Here is a 27,623-nt window from a genome sequence, read left to right as displayed (position 1 = left end):
TGCCAGCTGGAGAGGGGTGAGAGCTGAGACCTCAGCAGTCTTTAGTCAGTCAATGGAAGCTGAAGGCTTGAGATATGACATTATTTTGTAAATGCAGACATTTGGGCAAACCTGCAGGAATATGAGTGCAAGTTCAGGCAGTGACATGAGAGGGATATGAATGGATACTGAGGCAGCACTAAAGCTGCCTTTAAGGTCCAAATGAAGGGGGGTGCTGCTGAGGTCCTGCTTCCACTTTATGTGCCAAGAGAGACTCGGAAAGGAGAGCATTGAGGAGAGTTCTTTAGGGAGATTGGGGCTTGGTGGTACCCAGAAGGGGCAGTGTGGACCCTGCATGCCCTCAGCTGGATACGGTCTAGCTCAGCCCTTTAGGCACAATCCCTGCTCATAAATTTATTCCTTAGATTTCTAGAACTTGGGTACAAGGCATCCACTCCCCAGAGCAGCTGTAGCTGAAAGTTTTGCCTCTGCTGGTGAGACAAGCCCTTCTGAGGCAAAGAGGTTGTGCCCACCACCTTTGCACAGGATGGGAAGGCAGCTTGTATCCCTTTCCTGTTTCACCTTTAGGATAAATCAACATTCTAGCTTTTGATTTGATCCAATGGTATTTCTAAAGGAATCTAGACAGCCTTTCAAGTGAGTTGTTTTCCTGAGTTAAACTGGAAAGGGATATAAAACCTTATCCCAGAAATATACCAGATACAGCAGAAATGTGTAAGCTGTGATGGAGATCTATGGAAATACACCATGCTGTGCACAAAGGGCACAGACTGCTGTAAAAATCCAGGAATTAGCTTGTGCCAGCATGGTCCTGGTACAACCCGAGGGTGCAGGTGTTTAGTCCCAGGACAGCTCAGTTGGGTGCAGCCTCTGCCCCAGTGCCTGCCCAGAGAAGGAGTCCAAGGGAGAGAGGAGGAGAGGCTGGGCAGAGGATTTTGGCAGTGGTTTGGGATATTTTTCACCCAATTAAAATAGAAAGTGAATTGGATACTGAGCAAAGTTAACAGGAATAGGTTGAAGTTTGTTGCTGCTCAGGCACTGGAGAACCAGCCATGAGCTCCAGCTGCTCTGAGCTCAGATCCACCCCTCAGCTGAACATACCTGGTAATTACAGACTGCAAACAAGCAGCACGCCATGACAAACAGGGAAAAGTATAGCCTATCAGGAGTAACTCAAATCACAACTATAAATATGATTGAAATGTAGCTTAAAATTCTGAGATTTGCTGTAATTCTAAATGTACTGGTAATGTACTATATTATATTTTTAATTTTACCGTAATGTAATTTAATACTAGGCTATTTTTCAATATTCCAAGACACTGTCAAAAGGGTGAGCTGAATAAAGGAAAAAAGTATAATGGAAAAATTCAAAGAAACGTAACATCTGAAAAGAAAATCCCACACACCAATATATATATATTAAAAAAAGTCTGAAAAGGAATTTGTGAGTTGTCTCCTGAATGCATTAGCATAGATAATATAGAGGAGTTTTACTTTTCAACTTTCTCTTCTATGTCCTCATTGTTTGAAAAGTTAATGAGGGGAATAAAAAAGAGTGGAATCTCACAGACCAAAGATTTATGCTGTTATATTCAGTGTCAGAAGAAAGACTTAGGGGGGGAAGGAAAGAATAAACCCCATTTAAGTGTCAAATGTGGAAATACATAAATGTTTGGTTTGGGGCATTCCTCTTCCCTTCCAAACATTAGAAGAAAATGAATTTTCTTCACAAGTCCTTCTTTGGGGAAAAAAAGGAAAATGATTCATGCAGAAAACTTCCACTGGGTCCAGTTGTAACATCTTTGCTATTTGAACTGGTATGTAATCAAACTGCATTCTTACATCCATTTATGGATATTTATGTTATACAGAGTATGCAGCTTTGAACTTATCCATTTACATATAAGAATATGAGCTGATATCAGGTTAATTAATATTCCATCATCTTGTAAGGATATTTCACTAACAGACCATTTCAAAAAAGGGAGTATCTTGACAAATGAAACTAGAACTGGATCTTGCTGAAATTACAAATTGAAAGGGATTCGTATGGGTGGAAAGTAACAGAACCCAGGAAGAGATGATGAACCTCTACAATCATGCATGAAAATAGAGCTATTTTGCAGAAAGTCATTCCACAGCAATTTCTCTTTATAGGCATGTACTGTGTAAGTCAGGAAGTACACAGTGTGAAGCTTGCACTGCAATTTATTTTCACTCATTTCCAAAACAGTGTTTATATCAATGGCATTTTAGATTTCTAGTCAGTATTTCTTGTGTGTTAGTTAAAAAAAATTACAAATCCTAACAACAAACAGCTAGTGGATATTTAACTGTAGTTTAAATCACAAGGCCTGATGTTAAGGCTTGGGTAAGGTCCCACTGAAGTCAATGAAATGTTTGTACAAGTCACAAAGCCAGGCTGACTCTGGAGGTCAGGTGCATAAAATCTGCTCACTTACAGGTTTGGCCAATTGAATTTGCAACTCCTGTTTGGATCAGGGCTTGCCTGATAGAGCAAGCACACAAAACACAGGCCCAGGATGATAATTTGTGTTTTCTTGCTTTCACAACTTTACTACTGCTAGTTCTGGGTTTCCTGCATGGCATTTACACTCACATATATCCACAGACTTGCTGTACCAGGGAAGAGAGTGACTCACAGGTTTCTACCTGAATTACAGCTTATTACAGTAATTAGGACCTGCAGTTTTACTCTAATTTTGAGTACAGCTGTGGGAAGGAGATGAAGGGATGAAAGTTTATTGTTTCAAATTGCTTTAACTTTCAGTGTATTTTGGTAGGAGTGTTATGAAAATACATGACTGGGTTAATTCTGCCAATACCTCCCTAATGGAATTAATGTGTTAGAGCTGTGGAAAACAACCAACCAACCAACTAAATGGACAATGTTGTCGAAAGTTGGAGAGGGTAAGTGGGGACAAGAACCTTTACCAGGTCAGCTGCTTGGCATTCCTGACTGTGGAATAAGCCATAGCCAGTCAACCAAAAATATTCACTGTGTACACCAGATTCCAGCTAATTTCCAACATTTGACATTATTAAGGCACTCTGGGTCCATTTACTTAATTATAATTAATACTGTTTGTTCCTCCTTTGAAGAATATGGCATTCATTTGGCAGTGGCTGCCTAGATATGGGTGCATGTATTTTGCTACACCTCCAATAGGATCTGCCTGTATTTCCAACTGCTACACAGGCCAAGTAAATTTCTGCAGTATGTTCAGTTCTGCAGTACATTCAGTTCAGTTCTGCAGTTCTACTTCTTGAATTAATTAAAACCTCAAAATTGTTCTCAAATGTGTGTGCCATCCAAATACTGAGACACATTTTGGAAAGAACTGAATTCTAGGAGATTGCATTAAGGAAAACGTCTTTGATTAAGACTTGTGTTGATAGCTGTCAATGCAATAATTCTTAGATGATGCAGAGATATAGGTCTCTCTTGGTAAAGAGCAACTGGAGGGGTCTGCTCTGTTCTTTATCTGAAGTGCTGTAAAAGAAACTGAAAGAAATCAAAATACTACAATTTTCGCAGCATCTATCACCCAATAGAAGAATAAAAAATCAAAGAATTGTTTTATTCTGTGATCAGCTGTCATTTGCAGCCTGCATTTTTTTTTCACTGGCAGTGACTGATTGTCCTTCGAGCTTTTATGTCCCTTGATAACTTTGATATGAGAAAAAGCCAAACAGAAGGTAGAAAGGAAATTCTCTTCTCATTTGTATGTGAAAAACCATCCAAATATGGTGCTGGTCCAGCTGAACAGGACTGCTGCTGAAGGCTCTTCCAAGCTCTGTAGCTGGTTCTGCTCACATGGGGAGCAACAAAGATAGAAAGGCTCTTAAAGCACAGCTCTATTTACCTGAAAACAGGAATCTGTAGCTGGCAGGACTAAATGAACGAGGTGAATAAACACAGTTCCATCTCCCTGGTTAGACTCCTTTTCACATCACTTGTCCCCACCAGTTTGCTTCTGTCTGCTTGGTGCACTGCCTTTTACACTTGGAAAAAAGTCTGCTAGTTCAATCAAAACATCTGCTACATACTTTCAACTACTTTTGTCCTATACATTAAAAGAAGCATTACCTTATTTTTTATTTGCTAACAAAACAGTGGTGCTCAACTTTAATTTAAAAGCAATTAATAATTTCTCAGATTATGTGATCTGATTTTTTTAGACCTCACAACCCCTCTTAAGTAACAGTAAGTCAGGAATGTGCCTCCAGACATATCCTTTATACATCTAATTACTTTTCTCATAGGATCAAAAACATTATATTCTTTGTAATATTAATTTGCAAGCAAAATCTGTTTTCCATTTAATATGTTTGATATAAACCCCCCCACATATTACAACATCACCTTAAAAATACACAGTACTTTAATATACTCTTTGTTAACATTGGTTTAACAGAGCTAAATAGGTTTCCCTCTACATAGTTCTCAGTAATTGCCCCTACTCCCAGCCTGCTATGACCTGTGAAATACTTTCACACCCATATCTTTTTATTCCAGTGGCAAATAAGCTGTATTTCTTTTAATATCTGAGAGTTGTCCTTGAAGATCATGTATAACTGCTTTCCTGTTAAAAAACCAAAACAGTAAACAAAGATTAACCTGAAGTATGTGTTTCTACTCACTTCCATCTCTCTGTGTACAAAATTGCAGAGGGTTGAGTTCTCTACCAGTGCTGGAGAAGAAACAATGCCAAGGAATAATTTCCAGATTATAAAAGGATAGATTGGGGTGGTCTCCCACATGAGTGCACTTTACACTATCGCTGTGCCAGCTGATCTGTCACAGTGCTGACACAGGTGATCTCAGGACTAGGGGAAGGACCCACTGCTGTCACTGCACCCTCGTGCGGAGCCACAGCAGCCGCAGCAGCAGCAGCAGCAGCAGGAGCAGTTTTCCTCCTGGAAGACAAGTTCTCCAACCAGAAGCACAAAAAATCCTATTCAGCAGCCCCTGTGCCTTCCAGCAGTGTGCCCTCAGTGCAAACAACATTTGCTCACTTTCTGTGGGTTCTTGGAGAGTTTCCACTTGCAGCAATCAAGGAGGAGAGTGCAAGTGCCAAACCCCTGCTTCACCACAGCTGTACCATCCAACAGGTCATTTGGATGCAGTTGAAGTCCTGCAAGCTTGGACAACACACTTGGAAATGACCTCCTTAGAGAAATAATGTTGGAATGAACTCTTCTTGTTTTAGAAACAGCCCAGGCCATGGGCATGTGCCACCAGTGGTCCTTTCTCAGTGCTACCAGGGACAGTTTTGGAACACTTTTTGCTATAGTATAGTTATTTCACGCTTATCAGACAGGGTTTGCTGATCAAACACGAGCACACCTGCCCACAAATGGGCAGCCAGTGCTACAGATCATGAGCACAGCAGCAGCAGCAGGGAAGCTTAGGGGCTTATCAGGAATAGGAAATCTCACACTAACTTAGCAAAATCTTGGGCAAACACTGTTTTCAGTGATACAGGCTAAACTAATTCACTTAAGCTTCAATTTCAGAGAAGTTAGTATACTTTTATACCACTTTCTGTAAGTCAGTGCAGCTTTGAGTGTTGCACTCTATTGGTGCAAGATCCTGTGTTTAGAAGATCTAATAGAGAGTGTATTTGAATTTTAAGTGGAGCCAGCCTACCTGTGTGCATTCAAGATCTATGTCTGAATTTATTACATTTCCAGGCTTATGTACTCTATAAAATACATCGTAGGGTCTTCTCTATAAAACTTGAAACCATATTGAATGTAACTGACTTTGTGCCTTAACATCTATTTGATTACCAGGTTTCCTAACCTCCTATGCCTTTACATGAAACCAGGTACATGTGTAGCAACAACCTACAGCCACTGAGGGACTTCATGGTTGTTCTACCACATCTTCTTCATCAAGCCAAGAGAAACTGCACACTTGTCTATAGGGAAGTCTCAAGGGACAGATGCTTCTCTGCTTTTTAAAAATTTTTCATATTTAATTTCTTATCCCAAGACATGGTCAGGATTAAAGGGATGCTTGGCTGTCACCAGCCAAACCCAAAGGAATCAAGATGCTGGAGAAAAACATACAAAACCCTCTAGAAAAGGAAACTTCAAGAGCCTTGCCAGGTGCTAGTGAAACGAGCACCAGAAAAAAGCACCACAAAGCTGCATAAATATGTTATAGTTTATATCAAACAATCAGAGGCTTTACTGTGAGATCGGAATGGAGAGGAGTCTCTTGATATAAACAGCTTCAACCTTAGAGGCTGCTGTGTTTAAAGGTAAATAAATAGCTGTTTGAAAGAGAAAAGAAAAGTATTTTGAAGTCTTAAAACACATTTGTGTTGTCTTTGTTGTTGTTGTGTTAAATCCTTGTTTGGTTTGAGGTCTTGTTGAGCTTTGGTAGTTAGGTCTAGGAAATGGGGAGAGGTTGGAAATAAAGACTTCTAACAATACAATGAAAAGCAATCTGCAGTGAATTCACAGGAGTGCCTGTCTTTGTGCCAGGCACAGTCCTTTCATTTCACATATTACAAAGGAAAGATAGTAGTGGGCTTTTCTCAAGACCAAATGAAACAATCTTTCCCTCTGCAGCCAGTTAGGGAGAAAATGCAGCTTTTTGTGAAGGGATGCCAATAATATAGTTACTTTGAGAGAATGATTTTCAATTTCTTGTGAAAACTCTGGTTTTGACGAAATTAGTGTGTTATAACCCATTGATTTTCTTCACAGAAGTTTTGATCATCTTTTTCCCCAGACACAAAGTGATCATGATGTGAGTGCTTGAAATCTTCCAGGGATGTGAGTACTTCTGATTTAATGACTTTCCATTGGCTTCCAGGAAACTGATGTGTTGATTTAGAAGTTCTTTTTATTAACTGCCATTAAGAGACTTTCAGAGGACTTGATACATTGGAGCTCTCTGAGATTTTTTCTGTTTAAAATGCAGACTGGCTGGCTATTTAAATTGACCTGAATTTATGGATCATCACAACATTAAGAGAAAATTTGTTATAAGACATACCTTCAGGCAAATTCAGTGGTGAGAAAACATACACCTCCATTTTATCTCATGGAACCACACCTTCCTCTGCCAGGAAATATCTTATTTTTTCTGGGCAGAACTTTTGCTTCAACCATGTACAAAAATGTGCAATCATTTTCTTCTAAAGATTAAAGTGCAAAAACAATTTTTGGTGAGATTCTATTCCTGCTGTTTACATTAATGTGTTAGATAGCAACCTATAGCATTAGACAGCAATGTTACACACATAAAGCCCTTTGGAGGAAAGGAAGGCAGGTTTTGGTATTTCAGAACATCCTTCATAAAGGAAGGTGAAACATGAATGCCCTTTGGCTTTTGGAAAGCTTATCTGAATGTGATGTTGGGATACTGAATTTGTAGTGACATACCGAAGGCAAATAGCACAGCAATTGACTGACAAGCCTTGTCTACACTCTCCATGCAGCAGTTTTCCTTTCACCTGCTCTTCCCAGGCTGCTGCTGAGGTTCCACAGAGGCATCGACCTCAAAAGGCTGGAGAAGCAGAAAAACAGTTGAGTTTGCTTCCTTTATTTCTTGAGTTAGGAATCCTTGTATGTAATACAAATAATCAACATCTGTGGTTGCATGTACATAATTTTCTCCTGGAAGACATATTCAAGGGTAAGTTTTTTGGGCATGAAATCTGTGCAAACACATTGAATGCCAGTGTTATGACATTAGTAAGCTACAAGCTCCAAAGAAGTTTGTAGAGGAGATTCACTGCAAAGAAAACTTGCTCAGGGGAAATAATAGGATGACCATCAGTTTCCAACTTTAAAGTAAGCTTTGATGAGACACAGTATTGACTTCATGAAATAATCCTCAGCAAAAGGAAAAAGGTGAAATAGTACATGCTGCAGTTTCCAACCACAGCTCCACCCAAAAATTCTCTTGTATCAGGGACTTTGTTCCAAATTTCTCTCGAACCAAAATTGTAATGTAAGTGCAGTGAGATCAGCCAGATTCACCTTCTTGGGTGATGAAGGATAATGAACCCATAAGTTACATATTTCTGCCATCCAGGTGGCTCAGGTTTGCTTAAAGCTGCTTTAAACTTCCAAGGCTGCAATCAGCATGGCCCACCTCTTGGTCCTGTAACAACATCTGAGACAACTGCAGGGTTTCCTGGATTATGAATTTCATATTTTTATTTGGATGTACAGGCATTTTTATCTCCAGCTTCTCATTTCTTCTTTTTTCCCACTACCATATTATTGAAGTGATTCAGGTACTGTCACTACATTACCTTCCCTGGGCATAGTAAGAATTTCTCATCCTCCCATTTGCACTTGCTATTTTAGTCTATGCATCTCATTTCCCTAGAGATGTTTAGTTTTCTTCCATTCTAAATACAAGACAAGAATTTATTTTCCATTCCTGGAACAGCAGCATCTCAAACATATTGGATACCATTGCTGTTTCTACTTTTTAAATCACTACTTTTGCTAACATTAGTGGCTGCAAAAAGAGTGAGTCCTCCCTGCTCTGATTTATTTCAGCTGTGTGGATTGTGAATATGTATATTACTAGGGAGAGAAACTGAAACTGACTTTTTAAAAAGGAATTTAGAAAAAAAAATTGGAGGCAATGGGTATTTTAAAGACAGTTTTGGTTTCAAAGTTCTTTTACTTAAAGTGCAAAGAACTGTTTTATGCAACTAAGTTCTGTTGCAATTTCCTTTACGAAAGAAATGCCGTTTAAACCACTTATCAAATCTGGAGCCAGAGCTGACAGATGAGAAAGTGGATAATTGATATATTGTGCAGTTTGAAGACCAAGTTATCAGTAAACTGTCTTCTTTAAGCCACTGGCATTAGCTCAAATTTAAATCCTAATTTATACCCTGAGAAGTCTTCAGTATTATTAATTGTATCCACTAAGCAAAATTGAGAGGACAGCACATGAATTTGTAATAAACTGAATATGGTGGGGAATCCTCTGACATTTCACTAGCTTCCAACTCTTTCATGAGGGATGACTCCTAACTACTTGTACTAAAGACTCAGTAAGCATCAGCTACAGAAGCAGAATCTGTGATTTGTGTAGATTTCTGTCCAGGATAATGAAGAGGGGTGGGACATTTCCTGTTGAATTTTGTCTGAGTTGACTCCAGTAGGGTATATTTCCCACATCCATAAGAAAGTAAATTTGAATTAAGAATAAATGTGACACATTATTTAAATTACTTTGTACTTATATTAACTCTCCCTCTTTGAGAAAAAAACCCCAACACACTCAACACCTCCACAAGTTTGGAATATATTCCCTGTTTTCAGCCTCATTACCACACAGAACAGTTTTTGTACTAACCTTTTCTACTTTTTCCCCTTAATGTTATTTTCTAGAAGTCTCTTTGCAGAACTCTGAAGGCAAAGAGCTACAATTTCATGTGCAGAGAGTTCATTTTTAATAAACAGAAAATACCCCCAAACTCCAAGGTTTCATTGGTCTTGAGGTAAAAAATCCACCAAATTTTGATGTCTTTTCCACTCCAAACTGTGAATCAGCCACAGTGAAGATGGACCACAACTGTATGTATATTTCAGCCAATCTGTAGTATTATTCATCAGAAAGGTTAATTCCTATGGAGCATCAATTAGAAAATGCCCAAATCTCAGTTGTTTTCAGCTGTGAGAACATCATTAGAACAAAACAGTGGCCCACACTTCTAGCTGCATCCAGGCTAGGAAATAGGTGGTTTTTGGGGGTTTTCAGTGTGTAACAAATTCAGTCCACACAGAAGGCATATCTTTAGGGTGTGCCAAGACCACCCAGCAAGACGGTGACCACAGCAGATTTAGAACCTGGGAGTTCCTGGTTTATTGTCTTAAGTTAAAACCACTAAACTGAGCTTATTCAAAAGGGGAAAAAAAGTGGCCTGAAAGTAATTTTTTACAACATGGTAGTAAAGTTAGAGCGCGTTAGAGTATTTGAGATTAATAGCAATAGGAGGATTTTTTTTAAAATCAGGATAACTTTGGGAAAAAGAAAATGTCTTATATAACTGCTTTCTCTGTTAAACTCTGCAGAAAACCCAATGCCATATGCTCACATTTGCAAGTATTTTTGAAGAAATTCCTTCTGGGTTGACCAATGCTTATCTGGAGTTTCAATCTTTGTTTTGCGATATTTTAAGCCAGTGTAAATCAGAGAACCCCTGGGAACTCTTTCTATAGTTATTTTAAGCTAAGCTGATGGGTTTTTTCCACAGAGGAATCTAAAAGTGTAAGTTAAAAAAACCCAGGTATTAATTTTACTTTTGTCAGTTTATTACAATAACGTAAAAGCAGTCTTACAAAGCTTTAGTTTGTCACCAGAATGTTTCTGCAAATACTATAAGCCACTTACACTTTTAAAGGATCACTCACTACTGTGTGAATAAACATTATGCAATAAACAATGTTGCTACATTTGTGATTTCCCTGAAGTTTGCCAAATTCTGATGTCTCATATAATCTTTAACAAACTAAAGGCATTTGTGCATTAACACCCCCCCCCCACACACACAGTTTCACTGTTTTAGAAAGATCTAACAAGATCAACATTTTAAGTAATTTCTTCTACTCCTTGTACTTATCCTTCAATAGGCTCACAACATAGCCAGGGGCAGTCCTGCTTGGAGGGACAGCAATACCAAAGCTAAGCTGAACTCCCAATAGAGCTGCATCCTGCTTACATCGAGAAAAAGGAATTTAGGGATTCACAACTGAGTGTCTGCATCTCAGCATTTCATGTTAATGGTTCAGGCTACATTATAAAGGCTTAAAATACCTTCTGTGCAGGACTCAGCACTGGGAATCACTGCTGAAGACAATCAAGCATTTTCTTGTGGGTATTTATAGCTTTCTCTACTTCTACAATGAACAGTTTTGAGGGGTAAAGCATTAACATCATTAACATTTAACTTTATGTGGTTAAATGTCTCACAACTCCCTTTCTAGCAATTCCTCCTGTTAAACTCACCTTCCTCACGAGCTAAAGCTCAATAATAACCATGGAAATACCAGCATCTCACTTTATTAAAAGCTATGAATATTTTGTTATCTGCTTTTGAACAATCATTAGTCTCTGCACTGCATCTCATATTAAAATTTGTGAAACCTTTCTGTCCCAGTGATAGAAATTTAAAGCAAAATAAAAAAATGATGAAGTGTAGAAGAACTGTGAAATTTGCTTTTAAGTACCAGTAATTATATGAATTCTCTGCAGCTGTATTACTGACATAATATCTCTGGAAGAAGCAAAATACATAGACAATTTAGATTAGGCAAAAAATTGCATAATCACACTCACAAAGCTGAAGCTGACATATTTCAGAGATTATAATTTGAATCACAAAGAACCTCAGTGAAATCAGTTTTGAAGACTTTCCCCAGAGTTCAGTCCACATACATTGCCCATAACCAGTCAAGTGTCATTTTCGCACAAAATTTTACACTTCAGCAACAAAGTTTTCTCAGTGATATAAAAAGAAAGTAGCAACTCATTTATGGGCAGCACAGATTGGCTGAAGCAGAAACTAAACTATACTTAGCTTTAGGACTGACTGGCTGCAGGACTGTTGGGAAATCATTTAACCTATTCCCTTTTCCCAAACTGCCCCAGTGCATGGCCCCTCATTCTGTGAAATACTTAGTATGTGTGTGACAGTTCAACGTAGTGAAATGATATATATATAGATGGCATTTTGTGTGACCATCTTGCACACATAATTGTCCCACATCACTGCCACATGCCAAGTACCATTAATTTAAAACTGATATGCCTGATGTCCAAAGTCTATTTTGAAACAGCAGTACCTGAAGGAGGAAAATTTCTTTTTGTTTTTCATGTCAAATAGTAAATGCAAATAATGTGAATAATGCAAGTATTGCGAATGCAAACAGTAATTACTAAAAGACACATTCTACAGGTGAATTCTCATGTAGCTGGAAGGTGTTTACTTCTTATTCCTCTCCTCCAACTGAACATCACCTCTGCTATGAACTTAGGTTTTACTTGCATCATGTCTTTTAACAGTGTTGTTAAATGAGGCTACAACAAAGACCAGCACCAAACACCACTACCAACATTTAACAGTGGAACTCAGGGAGATTTAGGTAGTGTTCCCCAACTCACAGCAAAGCACAGTAAAACACTGGTACTTGAAGCCACAGTTCCTAAGTATAACCTTGCTCTTTTTGTGGCTTTTGTGGTCCCTCTTCCAGAGCTTCCCTCTTTAGTTTTCATAAGCCTGATTTTCACATAGTCATGGAGACATCCATGATAGTGATAAAATTTCACTGCATTAGTTACAAAGCTCTCTCTGCCAGTAACAGAGGTCAGTGATACAGGCAAGTGTTGGCCCTGATGGAGCTCTCTGCCATGTGCTTATGTGCAATTGAGTCATCTCAACTGCACCTCACAGTTCCTGAGCCCTAATGCACAAAATACACAGATTTTTTTTCAGTCAGTTAGTCATTCCTAATATCTGTGGCACAGTACAAGTGCTGAGAAATAAAGGGAAAGATAAAAAACCCTCCAGAAGACATGAATTTAACATAAACTACAGGAGGTTGATGTGTCCTGCAGTGAACCCAAACTGCAAGCTGGACACAGAGTTGGATATAAAGCCACCATCAAGGCCCTTCCTCCAAGTGCCTTCGCGATTGCCAAGAAGAGAAGCATCTGAAACCTTAATCAGGTGTTAGCACAACGTACTTATTAAACATTTGTAACCAGAAATCACAGGCCCATAGCTGGCCGTATCTTTGTGCAAAGCAGCTGGAGTTTCCAGAAATAACGATAATGAAAAAGTCCACAGTGTGTGTGTGGACAGTGCTTCCATGTATTTGCAGTAGACAGAAGACTACAAAAGGTGTAATTTCCTTTCTATTATACATATCTATTACATTATATCTATTCCTTTTTGTTATGTATGATCAGTGTCTCCTAACATTTAGCAGAAAAGAAGGGGAAAAAATCTTCTCTCCCCCAAAATGTCTTGAGTTTTTCCATTCAAGAGCTGCAATGCATCATTAACTTCTATGCAGAAAACATTGTTCACTCCAACCAGCAATTAGTGGCAACATTTCTATCCTGTGCAGTGATGAGATTTTTATGCTAATCATTACACAGCAGTAAATTAATCATTTGGGCACATTTAGATGGTATGTATATTTCATGAGACAGATATAGATATCAAGATCAGTTTGATATTTACTTATGGTAAATGGAAGTGTCTCACATCGCTATGGGGGAAGCATACTAACTAAATACACAGCCAAGGATGTTTGTAATGGAGCAACAGAATCAGCACTGCTTCAAGTCTCTCTTTGTTTTTAATTATTTTAAGGGAGCTAAAAGTCTTGTGAGAACACATAGAACAGAATCATTCAAAGAGACAGTGAAATGTCACTATTGTCTTGGCACAATGAAGGACAAAAGCAAACCTACCCTACAATTCTTCTTTTATTACTGGCAAAATTACTTACATTACATTATGCAGTATTGAAAACAGATTTTTCATCAGCATCTGTACTATAGTCTAGTCAGGTAAATGAATTATGTATTGGCCTCATCCCTCTGTAACTATGTTTGAAAGCTTCAAGTTGTAGCTGAAAGGAAGACTACCCAGGGGCTTCACTTCTCAGCAGATGCAAGAGATTTGTAATACCTTGAGGAAAATTATTATTTGAAATTTAAATTTTCAACATACATTTAAATACTAGTGCTGGTCTTTTCAGCTCTCACCTCACAGATCTTTGCAGGCAAAACCCCAAATGTTTATTGGAGGGAATTTTACCCATGGTCCCCTTGACCTAGAACATTATCAAATTCCTTATGATGAGCACAGATTTATGGCAGGTGACCCTCACAATAATAGTAATATAAATAATGTCCTAAGCTTCTACTTACTCAATTCAAAGTTGAGAAAGATTCCCAAAGATTAATGGTATGTGAGTGGAAGAAAAAGTTTTGTTGACTTACCTGGATCACCTCAGAAGTGCTCTTGAATTGAAAACTGACCAAGTGATCCATGTTCAATGGTCACTAATTGGAATAACATAATTGCTACACTGAGCAGTGGTAAAGATAAGCTATTGCACAGATGGTACAAAATCCCACTGGAAAGAAAAGAAATGTATTAGCATGTCCTTGTTTATGGAAAGTTTTAAGGGAGGTACATCTGAATGGGCAGATTACCAGGAGAATACTATGGACAGATAGGTCTGAGAACCAATACACATCATGAAAAAAAAAAAAAGAGAATCAGAGACAATGTCTTATTTTAATGAAATCTGGTTTTACAAGTTAAAAAAAAATCTTTGTTTTTCAATCTTAGAAATAAAATATTTTTATTTTTGTCATTTCTATAAAAATATCATGGCAGTTTTGATTTTTGAACATTTTTTTCCAAAACTAACGCTTCTCTCTAGAGTTGTGTGTCTGAAACTGACATGAAGGTTACATTTTCTTCAGGGGCATCATGGTCTAATTTTTACAATCTTACATAGTTGTGTTGCTTTTGGCCTGGGAATGGTTAATTTTCTTGCTTAGGAGCTGACAAGCACATCTTGACATGTGCTGTGGTGCCATGTGCACACTTGTAGTGTTATTCTCCTCAGCAGAGGAGTATTCTTGACTCCAGAGATTTTCCATTTGACTTGAGGCAATGGAGAAAAACACAAATAAACACCATTTCCAAGAGCGCACAGGTTAAGATTTGCAACAATATAGGTAACTTCACAGAACATCCTTGTGAATTTCTGATGTACAAAGCCTCATACCCTGAGGGAAAACAATATGGAACAACAATTCAGGAAACAGTAACTCACATTGTGTGAAGGACAAAAAGCTGGATTTGGAGACAGCTGAGGATCTGTCAGTGGTGAGCACCTCCAAGTATGCTCTTGTCAAGCAAAAAGAAACACAGGCATCACGCCTTGAAAGCGGAGGAAATCTTTGCCAACTCTATTTCAATATTGTTTCTTTAGAAAGATAGAGCAGTGTATCTCCAGGCAGCTTTTATGGTCTTGAAATGATTTGGAGGGAATATTGAAATAGTTAATAAATTTGATGGAAAACAGCTATTATCACAGTAAACAGATACCATGATTATGAATTCTATAAAAATGAATTGCTCATGATTCAGCTATTGCTCATAGCAGAACTGATTAACAGCACTAGGAATTGCCTGCTATTTGGTATAATGCTCCATGTTTAAAAATGAATTGCTCATGATTCAGCTATTGCTCATAGCAGAACTGATTAACTAGGAATTGCCTGCTATTTGGTGTAATGCTCCATGTTGCTAACATTAGTTTTTTGGTGCTGAGTACATTGCAGCAGTTATTCACACACTAAGCTTGCTTGTTGTAAAATTTAAAATCACAAACAAGGATCACGTCACAAGGAAATGAGCAGAAATCATATGCCTTAAAATATTCCCCAAGGCCAGTTATACCTTCTCTACAGATATGCCGAAACTCATCTGAATATTCATAATCTCAGTAAGCAAGAAAAATCCCCAACCCCCAAACCAACAAAGTATATAAGAATCAAATTCCCAGGTTAATCCCTCCATCAAAGTGAATTTGTACCAGCATCCTCTAGCCCAGCTTCAGCATGGGAGACCATCCCTGCAAGCCAGGGGCAGCTAGGAATGGCTTCAGGATTCTGAATCACAATCTGCTCTTACATTTTGTTTGGATACCAGCTGGCAAGTACTGAAGGTCACAAATCACAGCTGTGTGTTGTTTCTGAAACATGGCATTTCATAGCAAAACTGCCACACGAAATTCTCTGCCTGTCACAATGGCGAGTCTTCCATGAGAAAGAAAAAGACACACATGGCTTTCCATGAGGAGCTGCCCAAAAAAACACAGGAGAGCTGGGAATCCTCTGATGGCTTTATATCCTCTGTGTCCTAGTTTATCTGAGTCTCATAAGAGCTAAAAATGGACCTGAGTGAAGCTAATGTACTATTTAAGCATTTTGACTATAATTTGACCATTCTACCATATATTAACATTAAAAAAGACAAGATTAATTTGTCCTATAACCTGAGAACTTCTAGAAACTACAGTATTACCTTAAAACAGTGAAAAGAAAGAGCTGTTTGGTTAATAATACATAACTCCAATGCACAGAATGAAAAACAGAAACAAAACCAGTAAACATGTACACAAAATCAATACACTAGTCTGATGCAAAAATTTTATTTTGTATATTTTTCCTGCTGCACATGATCTCTGTGCATACAAATGGGTATTATATCATAGTCAATCATATCTTCATCTGAAATACAAGAAGTATGTAAAGGAACACATTTAAGTGAAAATCACAAATGGAAGAGATCAAAACAGCAAAAATAATCAGGAATGCATAAAAGAGAGTGCGTTTTGAGGAAAACAGATATAATAATAATAATGCAGAAAACCAAGGGTACGAGGATTTACTACAGCTGCAGTCCACATGCATTAGTGGACTTACAATCTTTACTGAAGAACAGAAATACTCTTTCTTGCTGTTTTATTACCTTGGCAACATATCCTCCATGTCAGCAATTACATAGGAGACAACAGTCCAAACAGCAGCACAGAGATTCATCTGGTTTGGATCCTGAACTGTCATCGTGTCCCCTTGAGAATGATGAAACCAGAAGTATTTATTGATGTCATTACGCAAGCTGGCACCTACAGAGAAAAATGGGCAAAGTTCCATTACAGGAATACAAATATTTAAAGAGGAATATAAACTTGAATCTGTTCCTTGGCTGTTAATGATTAAAGCCACATGCAACTGTACAAAATTCATAATACATTTGAAATATAATAACTGTACAGAGCCGTACCATGTGCAGTTTGTAGGTTTTAGGTTAATTGACTTGTGTGAGCATGAGGCAGCAAAAATTCACACTGGGGAAAAGCCAAGCTTCCCCTGGGAAACTTGTTTCCTCAGCAACAGTATGCATCCATTTTCTTCTGAAACAGAGTTCAAGCAGGAAAATCCCTACAGTAACTCCACAGCAGCGCTTCCCCTGTTCTCCACTGATGAGTTACAACTGATTTATGAATCCTTTCCTTGCTGTTACTTGTGATGGGGAACACTTTGGAATTTGCTTCTGGTTTTGAGCCCCTCTACATCACAAGGATGTGCTGTTTCAGAACAAGTTTCCAGATAATCAGGGGTTTTCCAGGTAGCCCGGGACTATGTTCCTCTCACAGTCAGGAGTCCTCATCAGCTGGGGCAGAAGCAAGTTAAGTGAAATCCTAATTCTTCCCATTCAACAACAACTGATTCCCTCTGGGACCACAGGGGCAGGGAAAGAACTACTTTTCCCCAAGCCCAGTGGGTTCAGGGAGCCCAAATAATGCTTGCAAGGCATCACTCAAGGTAGACCAAAGCCAAGATGAGCTGGAGAAGCTGCTATCGGACTAGGAGCTGCTGCAGAGATGCTGGCACAGGATTATTACCCTGGCTATTCTCTGCCCCAGTACCCACTGACCCTCTCTAACCCCCTACTCCCTTGAATTTCCTTCTTTCCCAGTTCATTACCTCTGCCTCTCCTCCAATTTTATCAGCCTCCATCAGCTTTGTTGTAATGTCAACAACCATTCCACCATAACAGAATTCCACATCAAATTTTGATATCAAGTAAATTTGATATTTTCCCCCACCACACTCATTCACTGCTTGCAATTCCTTTGCATTGATTCCTTTGTCCTGCTCCCTGACCAAGGCTAGGAGGTGCACAGCTCCCAGTGAAGGACTCAGCACAAGACCCACTCCTTTCTTGGTCTACAAACCCACAGACCTGTGTGAATTCACAAGTAAGAGCTATGGGCTCCAGAAAGAAGCACAGACTGAGGATACTCCTGCCATGCCAAGTAAGAAGGAAAAAAAGACTGTTTGACAATAAAGATGAAGTACATAAATTATTGATATATTTATTTACATGCAGTGGAAATCAGTATCAGATGAGGAAGGCTTTGATAAACTCATGTGTGCTTGTAAGACTTAATGTTATGATTTTTCTTGGTTTTCCTGAGGTGCCTGAAGCCTTTGAAGAGAATGAAAGCAACATTTCCCACAGCATAACTGTACATTCCTGTAATACATATCTTTTGATCACTCAAACAATCATTCAGAAGAGTCCAGCTCTCCCTGTGGGTAACAGGCATGTTTTTCTTGCTGTAATGGGGACTGACTTGGATGGCTCAGCTCACTTCTATTTTAGAGAAAAGGAATAGAAAGTTAATGCATTTTAATTCCACCCAAGGTGAAGATCCCTTCATAAGAAGAATGATAAGCAGAAAGACCAAATGCTACAGCATAAGGTTGTACAGTATTGTGATTGATTTTATTTTAAGAAGCTACTCTTGCTCTTAAATGACCTGTTTGCTCCTGACTTGAAGTATTGCAATCCTGCAGAAGTCACTGGGTAGGTTACATGTGCTGAATTACGTTCTAATAATTTTAGCATTAGCTAAAATTTTAGCATTAGCATTTAGTCAAGTTATAGTCACTTTAAAAATTTTCTTCTGAATCCTTTTAAATACATGCAATTATAAAATGATTGAACAATGATAAATCTTTTAACCAATGGACTTCTGCACTATGGACACATTACAAGTTAAGCTGTTGAGGCACCCCATCACTGTTTTTGAACACTTCTGTAAGATTCAAGACAAAATTGACCAGATTTTGTCATAGAAATTTCACTAATCAGAATAACTATGGATTTACAGAATAGCATTTTATTCCTGTGAGTGGAACTAAAAAAACACCCTTTGCTTTGTCATGTTTAACTCTCTGAAACACTGGAAAAGTTTTTTTTCCTCTCTGAATTGATTTTATAAATCAGAAAATTACCAACTTTGACATCAAGCAATTAATTACTGTGCAAGAAAATCAAAAGGTTCTCAAACTGGCCATGCTGTCTGCGTCATGTTGTGGGTTAGCATTGAAACCAGTGACCTGCAAACATCCTGAGAGACTAAGGAAAAGACCCTAAGAAAGTAGTTTTATCCTCTGTAATTAGAAACTAAAGTGAAAATCCATCTTCTTGGCTTTGAGCACAAAGAAGAGTTTACACCTGAGGGCTTCACACAAACCTCTGGACATGAAGCACTCTGGGGCACAGACTGCAAGCAATTTTCATTGCAAGGAAGTCTCCTGCTTCAAACTTGACACTCCCCCATGCTGATGTCAGCTGCCTGCAGCCATTTCTGCTGCCAGAGGTCACCAGCTCTGTGAGACACTGACAAGTGCCCCTTCTCCAGTAAATGCATCCAGGGCTGAGACCAGCCCTTGCAGAAGACCATGAAGAGGGAGGTTCTGCAGGGTCCTGCAGACTGCACTCGTGGTGGGTTACCTCAATAAAGTCCATAGGGACCTTCAGCCTCTTTTCTAAAAATCTAACAGAAGAAACAACACTCTGAGCACAATTGTTGTTGTTGTTGTTGTTATGTAACATTTGTCTCAGGAACAAAAGTCAATGACAAATGGTGGCTTATTTTTACCAAGCTAAAAGTCAAGTAACAGACATGAGGAGCCATGGCTCACAGACCTATAAATTATTCACCCATGTCCATGCTAGCCACCTAGAAAGGGAACAGCATACAGCCTTGAAAGAGCCCATAAGCTTTAATTAATTTATGTAGGTGTGTACTACATATATAATTCTGATTTCCAGGAAGAAACAATACTTGAACAGAAAACCAGGAGATGGGCTAGGCGCTACACTGTCACATTTCAGTCACTTTGCTTTTTCCTGTGTTTGCAGAGCAGCCATAAAGAAAAAAAGGTGATGGTTGCCAAACTACCCTCTTTAATTGTCCTTTTCCAGTCTGTTTGCTTTTACAGTGATGCAAGTCACATGAGGAACACTGCTGACCAAAAAGGAGATCAGTGAGAAAGTGCTTCTAGCTGGATATAATAGGTGCTGTGGCATGAAAAAAGGGAATGTTAAAAACTGCTGCCATAAATGCTGTACATATTACTTGAATGCATCAAAAATACTGGAAATTAAAAACTGATGAAAAGTAATAATTTACACCTTCAATAAAATAATACAAAAATTATTCATAGCACCATTACAGGGTGACAGAAAACCCTCTTCAGCACAGCTTAGTTACCTAATGTAATGCATGTTATTGCATCAGCAGCTATCTAGTGCCACTGGTGATCCCCCAGGGTCAAACACTAGGACAAGTTGCCCTGAGAGGCTGCAGTGCTTCCATCCTTTGAGATATTCAAAGCCTGACAGAACATGGTCCTCAGCAATCTGCTGCTTAAGCAGGGGAGTTGGACTAAGCGAGCTCAAGGGGTGCCTGCCAAACTCAGCCATTCTTCTGGCACTCTAACCCAGCGTGCCTTGGGTATTCCAGACATCTCTTAGAATTCACACAACATAAAAAAAAAATTCTTCAATTCAAGTTCATTCCTGTCTTGAACTCATCTGATGATTCTCTGCATAAACAGCTATGTCATACTTGGTTTGATGCACTGCATAAGGCAGGGAAAAGCAGCTGCTTTGGCAATTCATACTGACCACGTATTCTTAGCAATCAGCTGTGATTACTAAATGAACTTGATGAAAACACACACACATTGAGGAATTCTGAAAAACACTCCATCCCTTCTAGCTTCTGATCTCAGCATGAAATGCCCAATGCAAGCACTCATTAGCTGATGATAAGGATATTATTTCCTTACAATGTGTTCATATGAAACACCAGTTCTTCACACATTAATAAACTGACAAAGGTCTTATTGCCAGCTTAAGAAGATGAGAATCTGCTATTGAGATAAGAGGAATGATGGGTATGTCAGTGATGACCATTGCTTCTTGTCACTCTCTGTCAGGCACTACTGCCTTCATAAGCATGCTGTCATAACTAGAATGAAATTATTGCCAGATATTTAAGCACTCAAATTACTGTCATTTGTGAAAAAAAAAGACTGGAAAAGCAGATAATGATTATCAGAATGATTACAAAGGCAGTTTCCATAAAACTGTGTTCCATAAAACACAGATATCTTCAAGGGAGAAAGCATGCAGTAACTTCAGAGTCATTTTACATGTTAAAACATTTTGCATTACACTCCTCCCTACATCTTCTTTATTTTCTTTTTATACCCTAAACAGCATTCAATTGCCAAAGGAAGGCAAATATGAGTTGTGGAGTCAGGACACATTTGCTACAGAGTCCTATCAATAGCTTCCCAGTTGTCTTTACTTTCAAGTGAACTTCACAGCTATGCCATGAATTTTTCAGATACAATGGGAAAATCCCCACTGTTTCTGTAATTTCTCTTGGGTGTCCTGGGTCTTCCACATTACAGTTGGATCTCTGGGATACTGACCTCTGCATGATGTTGCTTTATACAGTGAAGTTAATATGCTAATGATTTATAAAAAAGTGTGTAACTTTTTCAGGTTTCATTTTATATCAGTCCCCAGAGGACCTGACAGAATTGCCACTCTATTATTTTATGTGGTGTATATATACACCTCTCCAAAGAGAAAAGACTCCAGCTCAGAAGAACATACACTCTAAACAGACAGGAGGGACTGAAGGATGAAAGGGGCATGCCGAGATGAAACAACAGATTCATTTTCTCACAGCAGCTGAGAAAGGAATAGATGCCAGACATCTGAGCTGAGGCCAGTGTCCTATTGAGTAAGCTGTACTACCTCCTAACAGCAAAGTTGGAAATGCCTCACTTAACAAGGCATAATTTGCTCAATGTTTCCAAAAGTTTACAAATAGAAAGGGGTTATAACATGGGCTTTGCTTGCATCTTCCAAGTACCTGTTTGAGCTTCACCTTCGTGTCAAGACAAACCTACATGCCATTAAAGGTATTGCTTGTGGTTAGATGTCAAGACATCAGATGCCTGATCTGAGACCTTGTTTTTTATTTCTGCAGTGATTTTCCTGGCTATAAAAGACAGATTCCTCCCCCCCCCCCGCCCCAATCTATTAAATACTGCTTTTGTTTCCTGCTTTTTCTTTAAGAAACAGGTAAAAATGCTTTTACTTAATGTTCAAGTTTCTTCTAATCTCAGACCTTTGTCATGCCAATGACACTATTTAGAAATGTACTAAAAGTCTATAATGCCTTAAAAACAAAGCAAATCCTGATGAAATGTACATATATTTTTCTTTTACATCAAGTACTCAAAATAATGAAATAAGAGGCAAAGGGACATATCACAATCTCCTATGTAGTTAAAAACTGGTATGTACCAGGAAAGCATGAACACAGAAGAGCATTCTATTCCTCACACACAGTAATAGAATCAATAGCCTCTCCTTTCTCATAGCTGGAGCATTTCTGCCTCACACATTTTGAAAGGTCAAAACTTCAGGGCGGAAGTGAGAAGACACATGGCTTTTCCTTCAAAGGATAGGTGCCAAAGACCTACAAAAGGAAAAACTGACGAAAGAAAGGAACAGGAACACAATTTCTTATTTTATTTTCATTTTGTGCCTTTCTAAAACCCAACAAAGTCACAAATCTCAAGTGGTCAGGGAGTAACTCTGCTGCAATGGTAGCTGTGTTTAGGATGGGCTGGCTGGAATGCCCCATAGGTACCTCAACATCTCTTCTGCTGCAAGCCCTGTAGAGTGCTTGACTGCTTGTTTTAGGTGTTGGACAGATGTTTTGTGCGCCGTCCCTGCCTAACTTCAGTCTGCAGAACTACTACTGTAATGAAAACCAATTATTGTGGGAATCTCTTGTATATATTTCAGTGGTCATATTAACCTCTTCCTTTGTGGGATAACCCGTAGCTGACAGCTGGCTTTAATGCCAATTATTTCATTATCCATTGTCCAAATAAGCAGAGGCAATGGAAAATGCTAATACTGTTTAGTGGGACACTGACAGCATTAGTTTTCTCATCACTTAGTCTCAAATGATGAAATTACAGGCTAAATTGCTTGAGTTTCATGGCTACCAACACTGAAATAGTTTCCAGTACAGAGCTTATAAATGACATCAGAAGCCCTGCTGTTTCACCTCCTGAGTCACTCTCTCAAAAGTCTTTAAAATTCATGATTCAAACAACAAGACAGAGGAAAAGCTTTCAGGAGGTTGTTTCAGTGACTAATTAAATGAGACTACAGTATAAGGGAGACAATATGAAGTTTGCATTACTTCTTGTTTTGCTTAATGCAGTTCTGAATTAGTCCTGTGGATACACTAAACAGACTAAATTACAGCTCATGATTATCACAGTTACTTTTGCAATGCATTAACCTCTCACTTATTGCATCAGAGACCAGTGACAGCGGGTAATCCAACCTAAACTTGCATGAAATGCTGTGAAATGAGGTGCCAGGGAAGGAAGCAGTTCTACTTCATAGAGCACAGGCTGACTAGACTCTAAAATAATATCCCAAACAGCCCTTGACTGGTAAAAATCCCACAAAACCCCATATAAATCTTCAACAGTAAAAAGCACTGGAAGTTCTTCCTCTATTCATCTAACCTCCATCTTAAATTGTCAATATTCTTTATTTTAATAAAAAAAGAGAAAAGGGTAAGTCTCCCTAGCTGGTGCTGCCTAAACATGACCCACTTGCAGGTTCACTCTCTGGGATGGAGAGATCCTCCACAGGCCCACTCATCACTAATTTTGGAAGCTATTTATACTTCTGCCCACAACTCCCTGTGGCAATGCATGGTGTGCCTGAGCATTTCCTGTGGGCTCAGTACAGTTCTCACTTTGTGAGCTGTAGGAGTAGCACCCTCCATTTTTTCATTCTGCTTCCTACCACTGGTGGCTTAACACCTAACTCAGCAGCTGTTTCCCTACTTGAATAATCCTCCTCTTGCAGAAACTATTCAGTATCTCTTCAGGCTTCTGTGGTTCTTCTTCTCCTTTTCCTAACTTTGTTTCACTATTTCTGAGATGAGAAGCCCAGTACTGCCTGAAAACACTAGCATGTGAATGGACTTGTGACTATAGCACACCACGACTCATCTCCTAAGCTTGCTTGCTTGCTTGCTTCCTTCCTTCCTCAGCTGCATGAAACAGTGTTTTCTACCTTCTTCGAGTATTGACTTGACAATTTCAGACAATTATCCACAGTGATTCCCAGATCATTCTTCTTGAAGATAACATGGGTCCTGTTGCTCTGTATCCATAGTTCCTATACTGCATCACTCCACATTTATTGACACAAAAGTGTCACTGCTTGTTGTATTCTTTATATATTTTCTACTATAAGATTACTGTCACAGTTTCACAGTCAGCTTTAGTTTTGATATCAAATATTTGAAGTAAACTTTGCCAACTTGCTATCCTCGCTGTTCACTCCCTTTCCAGCTAACATGGAGTTTTGTGAACATCCAAAGTGACCAAAAAAAAGGTGACTGGGACTTTCTCCATTAAGAAGACTGACAATTTATTTCTCCCTTTTTAAAATCAGGTATTTACCACAAAGGAGGAAAATACCTCTGACTTCACAGTACCGTCTTCCTCTATAGTCTTTGATCCAGGGGCTTTTCAAGACTCAGCTGTACTTCATTGACCAGATCAAGCTACAGAAATGGTTAGAAGCTCTTCTGACAATGCCTTGCGAGACTGGTGAGGCATGACTTCTCTCTTCCAAAGCAACATGGACCCTTGAATTACTTTTGTATTTTGTGTTTTGGCTCTGTGACCACACTGGCTAACTAAAACACATATCCCTGTTTAGGGGATTCCCTACTTACAGCATATAAATTTAGATACATAATCTAGGTACATTATTTAGGTACATAATTCTGTATTATATGCCTGTTTATGCTTGTAGATATTGTGCATATTTTAATATAATTTACTTAATTTGTGGTTTCCTTAAAATTATGAATATATCTACATATGTTATGCAGAGACTACCTAAAAAGTTGATAGTTGTAAAAGTCATTGTTGGATTTATAAATCCCTTACATTTTGCATTCTCTTTTAAACACTACAAGTGGAATGAAAGTCATTGCAAAATCAGCAGTTTCTCTAATTTAGAATTCTTTTTCATGTGTTTGTTTACGTCTCAGCTCAGTAAAGCAGTTAAATATTGAGTTGAGCTTGTGATTTATTTTAATGTCATTAAGCTCTAAATGTCACAAAAAGGGTCAAGTGAATACAGGGACCCATTTGAACCATCTTTTCCTGACCAAATGCATTTCTGTGTTTCTATCTGTATAACTGCACCATGTAGCTGACACTATAAGGTTGCTTAGAAACCCAAACTATTGAAGTGCTTTCTTCAACCTTCTCTGCTAGCCAAAGACCCTCCTGCTAACACCCAGGGCCAGACCCTTGCTTCACCCTGTTCTAACACCCTCCAAAATCACCCCAGAAAAGCTGTGGAAAGAGACACCCCCTAGACTGTTTAAAAGTCACATCTGGGGAGAGAGAACCATGAAAATGACCCATTTGTCAAGATTTTCAGTAGCATTTCTGTTTGCAGTAATTGTCTGCATTCATTTGCATTTTCAATCCGTTCAAGAAGCTTCCTTGTATTTTACAAGAAATGGAGCTATTTCCTAAGCCAAACTCACAAACCACTTTAGGCCTGCTTTTCTAGAGGATGCTGGAGACAGACAGGAAACACACAGGTTCTCATTTGCTGTAGCCTTTGCTCCTCTATATGATTAGAGCTGGATGTTTAATCACAAAGTTCCTGCAGGAGTCTTCCCACCAAGTAGCCCGCTACCAGAAATGCCAATGGTCATGGGACCCAACTAAGCAGAGCTCCCTTCTGCCCAGATGGTGGTGAAAAGAATCAGCTAATGAGCATACTGGTGCTTAACGAATTATGAAAAAAAAATCTCAAACCACCAAACCAGTCACCTAATTAAAGTAAAACACATCCTAAGCACGTTACAAGTCTGTTGTATTTTATATCACAGAAATCAAAACTGCATTTATTTAACCACACCCACAGGATGAGCATGGTTTTACTGTCTATTTTTGCACTCCACTGAGACTATCAAACTCTTCAAGTTCATGGTGGGTTTCAGATGCAGGATCATTATACAACGCTGGAAGAATATATTTAGATGAAGGATCATTTAGGTGGAGAATATTTAGATGTAGGATCATTATACAAATCTGGATCATTCTACAAAGCTGGAAGAATACTATGCCTACAACAATAAAAGATCATTTAAAATATCTGTGGTTATTTGAGCAATGCATACTTGAGTTTTAAACCAGTAAGTTATTTCATAACACGTTAGATGCTCCAGATACTGGTGATGAAATATCTTTTGCATTTGATCTCCAAACCAGTGTATATTTAGCTAGTTCATTAGTAACAGAAATGTTGAGAAGTTCTTGAAACAAAGTTCAAAGCTTATTGCAAGGTTCTGGACTATCCAAATGTGGGAATTTTCAGTCTTTAGGGTTGGGGCTCAGAGAGCCACAAAGCCTACAGGTCCAGGGACACTTTCTGGGGTTGCAAAAGTCATGTGAAATGGAAATAGCACTGCACCAACACTGCTCCCTTCACACCTTTCACACTGGGATTAGGGTTTAGAGAACCCCAAAATCTTTCTGCTCTAGTCTAAAACCATGTTATCCAATGTGTGATGAACACAAAGTAGCAGTAATGAGTATATATTCAATATTTTAAGCAACAGATTGCATATTTTTGTCAGCAAAACTACAAAAGAACACACAAAAAAAGAAAGATAAAAATAATTAAGGTACAGTGAAGACACCTGCTGCAACATTGCTCTTCACAATCTCAGAATCTCTCTGTTTTAATGTTCCATGAAATTACATGGGGCTTCATTAGGAAAAGAAAGAGGGAAATTAAAGAATTTCTGTCATTTAAAGTAAGGAAGTAGAGAAATTCCTCACACCTAATCTGACTGCAGTGTATCACTACTTGTACGTGGGGTCTGGCTAATCCACAGAGCAGAACTAATCCTAGAAGAAGAGAAAGCAAATAAAGCAATGACCCTAACTAGCACTCTTCCAGCCTGTAAATTTGACTTGCTGTGATAGTTATTGTGTCACAGAGCAAATGTGCTTGTAATAATGCTAATATATTAAGAAAAAAAAATATAAGCTCAGGAAGAACACTAAGAGAAGGTGACAATTAATTTCAAGTTGAAAGTTTAAACTGTTTGCTTTCACTGAAAGATCCTCAGTTACATCAGTAAGTGCAAATAGCATTTGTCTTAAACACAGGCTTACTGCATTCTGTGTTTTACTACGCTGTTTTCTCATGAAGTTGAGCTTTACTTTGGTTTTGTTCAAATTAAACCTATATGGTTGAAGGCCTCAGTTAAAACATGGCAAGCAAAGACTGACTGGTGAAAATGTACAGAAACAGAACAAGACACTAGTGAGCCCAGCTGCCATGAGTGCCAAGCTGTTCAGTACAGCTTTGGAAATCCTCCTCCAGAATCAATATGACTATCTCCATCACAATCATAATTTTGCAGAAATCAAGGATCAATATATATTTTTCTCCATTTGTCAATAAAAACCTGCAAAGACCTATTTAAAATTACATACTTTTACAGAAATTTTTAGGTAACTCCAAAAGACATGTTTTACATATGATGCA

At 38.6% G+C, this 27,623-nt stretch overlaps 1 protein-coding gene across 1 annotated transcript in view; it reads right to left on the bottom strand.

Annotated features, from left to right (window-relative positions):
* Window positions 1-16,244: 16,244 nt before the first annotated feature.
* CPQ (carboxypeptidase Q) overlaps window positions 16,245-27,623 on the bottom strand; it is a 147,246-nt gene continuing 135,867 nt past the window's right edge. Inside the window, exon 8 of the mRNA XM_039706368.1 lies at window positions 16,245-16,737. Within this exon, the coding sequence (XP_039562302.1) occupies window positions 16,577-16,737 (161 nt within the window). The 3' untranslated portion in view covers window positions 16,245-16,576. The remainder of the gene's footprint in view (window positions 16,738-27,623) is intronic.

The sequence above is a fragment of the Passer montanus genome, unplaced genomic scaffold, assembly GCF_014805655.1.
Source record: "Passer montanus isolate IOZ18808 unplaced genomic scaffold, ASM1480565v1 scaffold19, whole genome shotgun sequence".
NCBI lineage: Eukaryota > Metazoa > Chordata > Aves > Passeriformes > Passeridae > Passer > Passer montanus.
Note: the sequence above shows the minus strand (reverse complement) of the source record. Positions and strands in the feature narration are given on the sequence as shown.